The sequence below is a fragment of the Mesoplodon densirostris genome, chromosome 2 (assembly GCF_025265405.1).
Source record: "Mesoplodon densirostris isolate mMesDen1 chromosome 2, mMesDen1 primary haplotype, whole genome shotgun sequence".
Taxonomy (NCBI): domain Eukaryota; kingdom Metazoa; phylum Chordata; class Mammalia; order Artiodactyla; family Ziphiidae; genus Mesoplodon; species Mesoplodon densirostris.
In genome coordinates this window covers 146,496,696-146,509,703 of record NC_082662.1, presented here as the reverse complement: position 1 = coordinate 146,509,703, position 13,008 = coordinate 146,496,696, and the positions used below count along the sequence as shown (strand labels likewise).

Sequence of the window (13,008 nt, the reverse complement as noted above, 5' to 3'; positions counted from 1 at the left end):
AATATTACCTTTAATATCTACATTAATTTTCTAAAATGATAATTCCCTCCTGGTTTCAGACAGGTATTTAAAACATACAGAGAATTTAAATCCTTACATGAACCTTACAGATTTAACTCTGTTGAAACTGACTCATAGAAAAAGAAGAGAAAGAGTGTGTAGTCTTATATCTCGCTATGGACTAACAGTGTGACATAACAGAATTTTACCATACATTTATTCAATGTAATAGAATTCAACTTTTTTTTAAATCTGGAATCTTGATAAACATGCATTTTTCTGCACCCCCCCCTTTTTGGTATCAAGGTTTTCTTACTTAGTCCCTGACCTAAAAACTAAAGGCAAAGGCTAAATATTCTCAATTTGAAATAAGGTAGCATCTGGATAAAGTTAATAAACCTCCAGGTCACTGCTTACCTTGCCAGTGAGAAGCTCAAAGAGGACAGCACCCAAACTCCACCAATCACAGGCTTCAGTTTCTTCCGTGATTGCTCCAACCTCTAAACACACCAAAAAAGGTTGATATTAACATTCCAAAGGTCAATTAAACTCTCAAAATTAACATGTATTAGCAAGGTGACCTTTTTAATGCTGAGAGAGCACATACTAAATACTACTGGGTTTTCAAAATTCCTGAAAGTTACTTATTCTTTTGGTCACCTACTGTGGTTGCATTTTTTTATGCAGTCATATATTAAACTGAGACATTTGTTCTTTAGTTGATAGAGGGACACCTTCAAGATGCTATACTTAAAAGTTACACGAATCTACTAGATGAACATTTTGCTTAATTTTTCAAATTTGAGAATGTACAGCCAGCCCTATCTCAGGGGTCATTGTTTGTTTTAGAAATAAAGACTCTAGGTTTCAGAAGGAACTTCAAAAATTATCTAAACCAGTATTAATTATCCTTTGAGTTACAGACTAGAAACCAGAGAGGTGAAATGCCTTGTCCAATGTCATATAGTAAACCAGAAGCAGAACTAGGACCTAGTTATAGTATGATCCCTCCCCTAAATAATCAACTGTTTTCAACTAAAGAAGGAGGATGTGAAATGCAAATTTACCCATTTTATTATTCGGAAGTACAGATAGATACGGTATTTTAAGCCACAACTGAAACTACTGGCTAAGATGAGGGCTTTTAGAATATCTCCAAATTACAGTTTTATCTGTGTTATCACTATCTCTCACCAGCACAAGTTCCTGAGATGTAATACGAGTTTTCAGGTGTCATCTTTCAGTTTTCTTCACAAATCAGCAATAACTCCTCATTTCACCATTTTTGAGGCTTTTAGCTCTTAAGTCATGTTTGATGTCTTCTTGTCCTTTCCTAATGACATTCAATTAGTCACTAAGCCTGAATATATCTGCCCTTTCATTTCCATTAAACTGACAAAACACGCTTATTATTTGTCTGCAGGTAGCCCAAAACTCACAACAATCATGTTGAAAAGGTTTTAAGTAGTTAGATTGGAACTTGGACAATAATAAGTGGAAGTGGTGCTCAGGTGCCCCAGCCTTTTAACCAATACTTAGTGAATCTACTGTGTTGGAGAACCAAAAAAAATCATAACACAGCTCGAGTTTTAAGTCTTGAAGCAAAGGTCATATGGATCAGAAAAAGAAAAAAAGAGCCATTTCTATGCAAAATACTGAAATTACTCCACTTCAGCAACCTCCTTCCTTATCCCTGAACCTACCGTATTCTGGGCTTCACAAGGCCTATGTACAACTATACCCTTCACACCAGCTCCTACCCATCTTTCCTCCGCTTATTGTGCTACATGCCAAATCACAACCTCCATTCTCAAAATTAGCTGCTCTCAGCTAGGTGGTAAAAAGAAAACATAGATATTTAACTAACTCATATTATTGTGTGAATGACCAAAAGGCTTCCTCCGAGAGCCATGTGCATTCATAAAATAGCAGCATGCTTGAAAAACTGAGAACTATCTTACTATCTAACAATAGAGGTTTAATTATACATGTTTTGACACATGAATTCAATGAAATGTTACTACATAAACATTTTAAATGATGTATTCACGCAAGGTTTAGGTATATAAGTAAATGTCTGGATATATTAAATTAAAAAAAAAACAAGCTATAAAACAATAGAATCTTAATACTTATTAACCTACATGAATATCTAAGTGGTACAATTTTAAATGTATAGCAAGATGGCATGAAAACATTCAGGCTTGTTGGAGCAGGAAAGATTAAGCTATATAGGCCAGTCCTCCCTAAGAGTCTGTTTGCCTACAGTTTCTTCTACAACTTTACACGTGATCTTAGCCAAAAGGCCAAGAAGCGATCCTCTAAAACTTTAATGTATCGTATATTAGAGACAGCAGTGGAGTAGGAATCAGAAGTCCTGGGTTAAGAGCCGTGAGGAATTCACTCGATCTCATCCATAACACGAGGGTGAGATCTGAGGACCTCTAGGTTAAATTTAGCTCTATAATCTACGATTCTGATACTTAAGGATTCCCTAAAACAGTGATTTTCTTGAAGGACAATTCCTTGGGGGCTCTCATTCAAAGTACTTATGTTACCCCTCCCAGATTCAAATACACTGCCCCCACTCCCATTCCCAAGCTCCCCATAGAGAGCCACCATCATCTTTGGAAGTGTGCTCCAGAAACTTTAAAAAGGATGTGTTCTTAGAAACTTCAGAAAAGTAGAAGAAATTTACCATAGCCCTGTTATCAAATATAACCTTTTGCACATTTCCTTCCAGTCTAAGGCAGGCAATGGATTACATCACTTCCCTGTTCAAAATTCTGAAATGGCTTCTCACTGAACATTAAATAACATTCAAATGTCTTGCTTAACCAGGCATGTATATATATTCAGGTCTCTATAATGAGGTCTCAACCTATCAAGATTCATTCAAACACGTATAAGCAGTACGAACTAGGTCCCCTGCTAGGCACTATTCCTCCACAGAACACTATGTACTCACCACATTGCTAAATAATGTGAAACTAAAATCAGTTTTCAGAGTTAATGGCTTTATTTTTAAATATCTTGCTCAAGAATTTAAGTTATGCCATTTTCTTTAATCATAAAGCAAGCAGTATATACTCCTTAGTTTTAGAAAGGTGTTACATATTCACAACTCAAGACCCCAAATTATTGATCAGCCATCTGTTTTGAATATGCAACCTCCAAGTCTCACTTTCCGTGTCTGAAGGTTGCTAGTAGGCATATATTGTAATAATGATAGTTGCAACAACAAAACAGTAGCTAACATCCATTGACTGCTTACCATACGTAAGGAACTGTACATTGTACGTGAATTACTTAAAATTTCCAAGCATCCTTACGGAGAACTTACTTGGGTAGAATGACTTTGGAGGAGAAAGAATACTGTATTTGTGTGTTCAGGGAAAAGAGGAATGCCTGACCCAGTCAGCTCAGAGAAAGCTGTGAAGATCAGATGGTTTTATAGGGTCTAAGAACATGCCCTGAGGAGCTGTAGACTAGAATCACACCCCAAGTCTCTGCTCACAAAGGTTTGCTGTCAGAACTGAGCAAAGGGTTATTGTGGTAAGTCTATGCAATGTAATCAGTGACTAATATAATTTATAAAGGGAGCTTTCAAATTCTCCAAAAGGTCCAAAGTGCCATCACCAATGTAGCCTAGACCACCAAATGCTACACGTTGTGCCTGCTTCCCATATCACTGCTGGGAATGTGCGCTGGGTGTGAAATGTGTCAGAGAGAGAGAGAGAGAGAGAGTGTGTGTGTGTGTGCACGCACGCGTGCGTGCGCACGTGGTAGGGGGAGGGGGATCTCTGATGCTACCATAAGCACAGTGCATCCTCCTGAGCATCAAAGATTTTTATGTGTGGGAGGTGGTAGGATGTTGCTTTATTATTAAAAGAAACACAGACCCATTATGGAACAGAATGTAATCCTTGCATGGATCTGCAAGATAATGACTTCAAAGAAACTTCAGGATCATATTATTAGTCTCGGAGGTCCCCATTTCATATCACCACTACAGTCAGAAGTACTTGGGTAGAAAAGTTTAAGAGGCACTTCAGGAGACAGACAAGGTGTTATTCCTTTATTGGTTTCTGTGACCTTGCTCAACTAAGGAGTCTAAGAACTAGGTTCACTGGTTTTTATGCTGCTTTGAAATCCCTCACAATTTTCTGCCAGAGTCCTTAACAGGTAGATAATGACCAACATACTGCTTCAAATGTGGATGCTAGTGTCTGACAAGCACCAGTCTGAACGTCAGGCAACACAGACAGTAGCAAGAGACCCAAGCAGACCCTAAAGTTAATTTAATTCCCATTTTCAGTCGGCTCGTTTTCTGGTCGAGGATGCGGGATGCACCACGTGGCACCTGATATAACTGCTGGTGACGCCCTAGCACCATCAACCTTAGTCTACTTCATTCACTCCCCATTTCTTTTCCCATCTTTCCTCGATTTTCCCCTCGCCTTATTCTCTTTTTCCTCCCCACTCTTGGCTGTCATTGGTTAAGCTTTCTAATGGCACTTGGGTCTAAAGAAACTACTGATCCCATCTAAGAAAAACTGCTTCTGAAAGTCTGAAGACAACTAGGCTGAATGTCATCTTTAATCTGACTGGGCTAATAAAGAAGGATAGCAACTGCGAAAAGTTAATTTTTTTCTCATGGAAATCTGGACAAAAGACACTGAACAAGTTTTAATTCCATCCCCTTAACAGTGCAGCTTGAACCACTTCAAAATGACTTTATATTAAGGATTCATTAATTAATGTGAAACTGACATCCTGACCAACTGTCCTTGATTTTAATAGATGACTCTGAACTACAACAAAGAGTTCTATATTTAGATAAGATACAAAGAAGAACTTCCTAACGGCTCAGGAAACTTAAATATTAGAACAACTGGAAGAAGATACTTAACATAATTTCTTCTTTAGGGTTTTAAAATAGAATTTCACTTTCTTTTTTTTTTTTTTGCGATACGTGGGCCTCTCACTGTTGTGGCCTCTCCCGTTGCAGAGCACAGGCTCCGGACGCACAGGCTCAACGGCCATGGCTCACGGGCCCAGCCGCTACGCGGCATGTGGGATCTTCCCGGACTGGGGCACGAACCCGTGTCCCCTGCATCAGCAGGCGGACTCAACCACCGCGCCACCAGGGAAGCCCTCACTTTCTTTTAATAATCAGAATGAAAGATTTTGATTGTCTTTTCAACATCCCTTATAGATCAATAATTCTTAGATTAAAATTTTAAAGATATACCTTGAAATTGCATTGCCAAAAAGAAGACTGAGGTTGTGTGGCTGTCAAAACCAATACTCTAAAACTGCTTTACTTGCAAAATCTATACAAAATTTTAAGCATAAACCAAGAGTACTGATTCATATATAAAGCTACATGATAGCTACTACAAACACCAGGTGAACAGTCAGGTATGTTGTGTCCAAAGTCAAAAGCAGAGAATATGAAGAAATATAAAGAAATATCAAATAAATTTGTGAGGGTTCTTTTAAAGTATAACATAGTAAAGCTGAGAAATCCCTTTAAACTCCCTACCTTGAATTTTTTAAATCTCTGGTGGGAAAAAAAGCAGAAAAACATTTTAAAGGATAGGGGCTTCCCTGGTGGCACAGTGGTTAGGAGTCTGCCTGCCAATGCAGGGGACACGGGTTCGTGCCCTGGTCCGGGAGGATCCCACATGCCGCAGAGCGGCTGGGCCCGTGAGCCATGGCCACTGAGCCTGCGCGTCCAGAGCCTGTGCTCCGCAACGGGAGAGGCCACAACAGTGAGAGGCCCGCATACCGCAAAAAAAAAAAAAAAAAAAAAAAAAATTTAACGGATAAATTCTCCACTGCTTTGTCAATTTTCAAAATATTTTCACTATAAAACCCCACGTATTCAGTTCCCATGCATGCCCCTTCCCCTGACACTACATTCTATATTTGCAGTTTCCAGGGTGGTAAAGCAGGTATCCTTATTCTCCACAAGGACAGCAGGGCTATAAGCATTAAGCAAAGGGATCAGGGGGAAAAATAAACTATTCCCTAAGAAAACAAACAAATCCTCAGATTATTCCCACAAAAACTCAAAAAGAGACAGTGATATCAAAGAATCCTGAATTTTTGTCTTTGAGTCAAAGAAATGTATTGACAGGGCTCTAGTTCTGCTACTGTTTGAGCCTGGCTGGGTATTTTAGCTTCTCTGAGGACAGCCAGACCTCTAGCATTCTTTCTACCTGTAATTTTACAATCCTGAAAGTGTTTTCAAAAGCACTCATGAGCCTTTCTCATAACTTCTTCTCCCTCCATTAACCTAAGATGCCCAAAGAGTGGGATTATGCTAAAATGAGCCAGTGTTCCACATTCGTCCTTCTCCTTTCTACACACAGCCACCCTTCCTTTCCCTAAGAGACCTGGTGGCAAGCAAAATGAATCAGTGTCACTAAATCTAACTGTTACCATCTTTTAATGTAATGGAGACACAAAATCAGCTCCAGATTAGATTTCAACTCGTCCAAAATTTTTGGAGGACATCAAATATGTGAGAACAGTTTAGTAAAATTCTAGAAATCCCATTTTAGCACTATCAATCCTCACACTCTAACACAATATAGAATTTTATGGATTCATACTAATGATTCAAACTATCATAATTCACAAGTGAATAAACAAGTTTAAATAAAATAATAAAGATACCACAACGTAAAAATGTGCCTGTCTACCTTTGTTTTACTCATGTTTAACACCTCACAGAACACTCTTCAACAAGCCAGGACAACTCTCAGGAAAATAATGCTGCCTTAGTAACCCATATTGTCAAAGGGCTTGCTAAAACATAGACTAAGAGAGTTTTATAGTCCTATGATAGAGTTTACTAAGTCTCCCTCTTACAGCCAAAAATAATAATGTTAATCTGACCCCCAAACTGTACTATAATAAGCCGTGCTCCTGAAAAGTAAAAGAGCAAGAAAACAGAAAGCCTGGACTCAGGAAACCGTAAAATGTCTCTATCTGTACAAGAAGTGAAGGGAAAGAAGCAAAGTATACACTCTTAGACTTGAGAAAGTCTGAAAGACACTGGAGAGACCATTCGATCCCAGCATTACTGAGACCATGACATATACTATCTACTGGCCCAGGCCCTGCCTTTTAGGGCTATATAGTTTAAGCCACATGGATGTGTCAAAGACATGACTCAGAAATAACTATGCTGGAAATTGTACAGAGAATTTTAAAAGCTGGAAAATGCATCTCAAACTCAAGCTTTATAAATGAACACCAACCTTCCTATAAAGCTTTATAGAGATGAATCACCCAGCTCGGTGTTTTGTGACCACCTAGAGGGATGGGATAGGGAGGGTGGGAGAGAGATGCAAGAGGGAGGAGATATGGGGATATATGTATATGTACAGCTGACTCACTTTGTTATAAAGCAGAAACTAACACACCACTGTAAAAAATTATACTCCAATAAAGATGTTAAAATAAATAAAAAATAAAAACAAAGGAAAAAAAGAAGATGAATCACCTTGCATTTTAAGTAACTGTGAATTCCCAAATTCAGAATTTACTTTTCTTTAAGAGACATTACTGTTATGGTGCTTGATAAATAAGGGAATATGATATTCTACATTTAGCTCTTTGATGGATTTGTTAAGGCACATTTTCAGACTGGTGACATCACTTGATTCTCCACTAAGGGAGACCCACACAGGTCATCACATCCTTCTTCTTACCTCTACTGATCACAACAAATAGCTACCCATCCCCATTCCAAAAATCTTTAGAGACAATTCCATGACCTCCCTCTGGCAGTATGTTCTACTGTTGCTGTCTTCCTTTCAGGATATGATAGGAAATACAGTAAATTCAGAGTTTTCTTAGAAGAGAATTTCACATATAAAGAATTTCTATTTTAATTTAGAGCAAGTATTTAAATATTTCTCCCAAACTCTTTTCCTTAACTACACTTTTTTAAATAAACAATCTTATATGCCTCATTTCTCTTCACTTCAAAGTTATAGTAACTGTGGAACTGTTATTAAGAGGTCATATAAAACTCAGTGGAAAAGCAACAATTGTTGCAAATCATGTGTTTATATAATGGTCAAATTAAACCAACATTTAGATGTTGAAAGAATTAGTTACATAAACGATAGAGCACTTTATCCAAATATCAGAATGATGGAACAATTTTAAAGCCACAAACCTACAGAATACATTAAAATGATAGTCAGCAGTAAGTATACTTTCGGGGGGGGGGGTGCAATATAGTTTCTAAATGCACAGGGCTTTTTTTCCAAAACAATATTTTAAATTTTGACATTAAATACCTTATCTTAAGGATTCCAACTCTCTCTTTTAGGAAAAAGAAAAAATGTAAGAAAAATACATTAGCTTTTAGAATAAAAGAGAGCTCAATATAAAATTTGAGCCACATTCTTATAAACCTTAAAATTAAGCACCATATACACTTTTATAGTATCAGAGAAAAAGCTGTGGTGTCTAAATTTTCCATAAATTCTGTAAGTGTTCAGTAAGATTTAAAACACTATTACAATTAGTTTGTTAACTTTCTTCCAAGGGAGTCAAGACTTCCATTAATGGCCTTAGATAGTTCTTTTTTTTAAGTTTTTTTAAAAAAAATCTGATCTATCATTAGTGACATACTTGGACCAAGGGTAAAAGAACGTCTTTCTTCTGCAATGAGCATTCCATGTTAGCTAGAGCATGCAAACATTAGTCCTGTGTTCCTACACAGTCTTTCCCTGCAGCATCTGCTGCTAATTGAAAGGGACTAGAATTATAAAATTCTAGTCAATTTCTCTCAGCAGCTCTTGCTGTGTATAAAGATTTTCTATGCAGGGGCTGAGCATTAGTCTTCCACTACAGCTGATGACTAAAGAGCTAAGAGAAAGAAACACAGAAGAAAGCATTTCTTTTTTCTTTATATATCCAACAATACATGGAACTAAACTGTGAGAAGAGGGACAGCTAAGCATATCTTATGTTAGCTTGGTAAATTACAATTCTGTAAACATAACTATTCACCTATAAAGTCTATTAATGTCCTAGTTAACCAATTGTGTATGTCTTCTGTTTGGACAGTCTCTTCTTTTTATACACATCTTCAAAAGTAACTGTCAATATTAAACCAATTATGCCTTATTTCTAGCTCCTAGGCATAGTGCCTGGCACATAGAAGGCACTTAATAAATGTTTGTTGAACAACTATCTCTATCTTGTGTTTTGTAGCACAGTGCAATCAAAACACCTCCAAAGGCCTCATCACATGCATTTTCTTTAAGTCTATTGAGCACAGAGATCTACATCAAGTCCTCCTGCACCTTTACATGTGGTAGGCCAGAAAGTTTTCAACATTATCTAAAGCATACTCTGGCTGCTGGCAGAAACGCAAGAATGGAGGTCAGTCAGCTGAGGACTGCAGGAGTCCAGGCAAGAGATGATGGTGGCTTAAAATGGGGTGGCCTAGTGGACACCTTCCAGGGCTCCCCTCTGCAGAACACAATGACTGCTACAGTTTGTCCTGGCACGGATGGCATGTGGTAAAGAAAAGAAACTGGAAAGCCCTGGGAGGAGGAAGACAGGACTGGGAGATAAATCAAGGTTTCCCCTGTCCCTGTTCAATGGAAGGAATCTAGACACACAATTACATGAAATGTGCTCCAATGGATAAGCTGGTGATAACATGAGTAACTCTAGAGCCTGGAATCTGCATTTCCTAGCCCATCCTTTCAAATGGGCACTTTGCTCCTTTTTTCTTATTTTATATTTATATTTATATAGTTCTATTGACATTTCAGAAAATGCTGGCTGCCCAGTTATCTGTTGCACATTCCATAAAGTCCTTCAACATCCTACTCAATCGATGATTCAAATGCCTTATTGGTCGAGTAGAGAATATGAACTGTTTAAAAGTTGCTGGTATCACATTGCTCTAACTCATGGGAGTGTTATCAGGGAAGACCAGCAACAGGGGCGAGCACTTTCCAGAGGGGAGAACCTGCAGCAGCTGGGGCTCAGCATTCCTGCACACGCCCCCCACGGTGATGGGAGAGAGGCGGTGCTGCCCCCCTTCCACACGCGTGCCTTCTTGGCTCATCCGTGTCTCTAGACTTGCTTCCTGCCGCCACCACATGACTAATTCAGTTGGTTTTCAGGCAACTGAATTATATGAAACCTGGGGCCTTGGGTTGTACTGCGGAGACTTGAACGTAAGTACTAATTCAGGCAAGGTTTAACAAAATTCTGCTTCTCCCACTACCCAGCTTTTAATTCCTTGTTGTCGTGGTGACCTGGCAACCATGTTCTGAGTTTTCCTGCAATTATCTGCACAACTTGGGTCAAAGATCCTTGATTTAACTAGATTCAGCATTCCAGAGCCAAAAATTACTTGTTCGAGGAAGTTTATAGGTATCATTACTATACAGTTTTCTTGTGAGATAAACTAAGAAACAGGTAACTACCATATGACTTCTGGTTGACTGATTATAATTCTGAGCTCTATACAATCTTGCTTACTCTCACCCTGCGTTTCTGGTAGGAAAAAAACCAATAGCATGCTCCATTTTCCATTGATCATATCACAACTCCATTCTGAATAGCCATCGGGTGTCACAGTGTTACCCAACCAAAGCCATTACAGTTGATTGATGAGAAAAAGGCTAACTGAAAATTGTGAAAATGACAGGCGCAGTTTTCTCTCTCTCCCCGCTGCTCTGTTGCTGTGTTAGGCAGGCAGAGCTACATGCACTGCTATTAACGGAGCTTCAGGAATTCTATTTGCTTTATCACCAATTTTTAAAGCCTTGGCATTTTTAAACATTTATTTGAAGGAAGTATTTATGAATAATTGTTTAGAAGGAGTCAGGCCTGGTTACTTCCTGGAGATTCAAACTGACAAGATTTTACATGGTATAAAAACTGATGATTTGGTCAAAGTAGCTAGCCAATAGTTCTGGTACATAATGTTGAACTCAGCATTACATCTTCTTTGTTAAATACCACAGGTAAAAGATACTTCACTTTCTTCTTTATAATAATATGGTGGTGAGACCAATTAACTGAACAGTTGCCAAAAATCCATTTAGACCTTAAAATTAAGAAGCATTACACTGCAGCTATTACTTAAAACAGTATCTAATCTTGTGTTCCTCTTCTAAAAAAAATTTTGTCCAAGATCATAAAGAAAAAGATGTAGAGTAAATAAGAAGTTAAAATTAACTTCCTTTTAATAATCTAAAGCTTGAAGTAAACTCCCTATTCCCCAATATCAGGTAGTACTAGGAAATGTACAGAGATATTGTTCTTATACAGGAGGGGTGAAATACACTATCAATTCTTTCACCCTTATCAATTCTCTAGTTCTAACAGCTCAAGAATTTCTTCCCTTAAGAGGAATTAATGTGTTATTCACTAAGGTGCCAAATAACACGGACTGAATACTCTGCTATTACTCTGTCTCGTTCTCACCACTAGAGACAAATCACATTCTGGCCTGATGAGAAGTATGGTTTCAGAATGAGTCTATTTCAATATGGAGTGACCTTAATGCAGAGGTGAAGGTGACTGGCCCATTTTTAGGGGGTTTGTGAGCACTCCAGGATATACCCTACCTAGGGATGGAGCCCAAGGTTTCAGACCCTCAAACATGTATAAAGTAACCCTTCAATCTTCTTTCCATCAGAAGGGTCTTGCCCTTCTGGACAAGGTTAAGACTTGACTTGAACCTCTTTTTGCTTAGCCTAATATACTCATGGCACAAGCTTCTTCAGTATACAGGAGTGGAGTGCAGCAGGGAATTTTCCTCAGTGTAAAATTTCCGCTATTCTATGGCAAAATTGAAGATACTGTTTCTCTCAAAGAAGACACAGAGTGAGTTATATAACATTAGGAACTAAAGGCAAAAGATTAAAAGTACTTGCTAATCATTCGAGGAAAACATTAAAACATTTACTATGTACATGGGAGCTACTGTTGAAGTTTTGCTTAAGGGTAAATCAAACAAAACAGTTCCTGTTTGAAACATAATGTTTAAATATTAACCACAAATATTTCATTCTTTTAAAATTATTTCTATAGCTCCCTCTTGCCTTTTTCTTCCTTCTCCTTTGGCGGGGGTGGGCGGGGGGAGACTGGACCAGGGATGTAGCCATATTTCCTGGTTATAACATTATTTCAAAATATACATCTATATTCAGTTGCTTTCTCTAACAACTTCACGTGCCTAAAATTAGATTCCTCACGCATGGTGAAGTTACCCAGGACACAGAAATTCTCAGATCTAAATGATTCTTTCTTCTTTTAAACAGCTTTGTTTGTTAAAAATCTTGGCATTTAAATTTCACCCTACTCAAAAGTTGTCTTGGCTTTTTTCCTGCAAATGAAAACAGTTTCCATAAATTCCTCAATTCCATATTATATACTTTATGTGCAAACTATAAATGAGTAAAAAGAGAATACTTAGAAAGTCCTCCAAGTGAAATAATTTTTTTAACCTTACTGATGTTAGACAGGAAATCAGTATTTATTTCTCGGCAGAAAAGTTCTTGCCCTTAGTAAGATGGACTTGAATTTTGACATCTGTGATCTTCTTAATATTCAACAAATCTGTTTCGGATAGATATATGATAAAGCAAATATTATAGGATGTTAATTGCAGAATCTAGGTGATGGGTAAATATGGGTGTACAATTCTTCCGACTTTTCTGTATGTTTGAAATTTTTCAAAATAAAATGTTAAGAAAAAAGTTCTTAAAAATCTATTTTACTACTGGTAAATTAAGGCCTAAAAAGTCTTAAATAACTTGCCCAACGTCATGCAATGAGTTAATGGCTGACGTTACAAAAATATTGAGTTTTGGGAATTCTCAATTTCATGGTAACATTCTAAGTCTTAAACCTACAATGCCCTCATGGTATTTTTAAACCATCCATGGTCTGAGTCCTAGATCTAATTATCAAATACATAACTATCACACAGAGCACCATGCTTAA

The 13,008-nt window shown here is 37.7% G+C and overlaps 1 protein-coding gene across 5 annotated transcripts in view; it reads right to left on the bottom strand.

The window, feature by feature from the left end:
• Window positions 1-13,008, bottom strand: part of RPS6KC1 (ribosomal protein S6 kinase C1) — a 206,394-nt gene that overhangs the window by 16,988 nt on the left and 176,398 nt on the right. For all 5 annotated transcript variants that reach the window (XM_060091115.1, XM_060091116.1, XM_060091117.1 and 2 more), the window contains one exon: window positions 418-500. In XM_060091115.1, coding sequence (XP_059947098.1) covers window positions 418-500 — 83 coding nt within the window. The remainder of the gene's footprint in view (window positions 1-417; window positions 501-13,008) is intronic.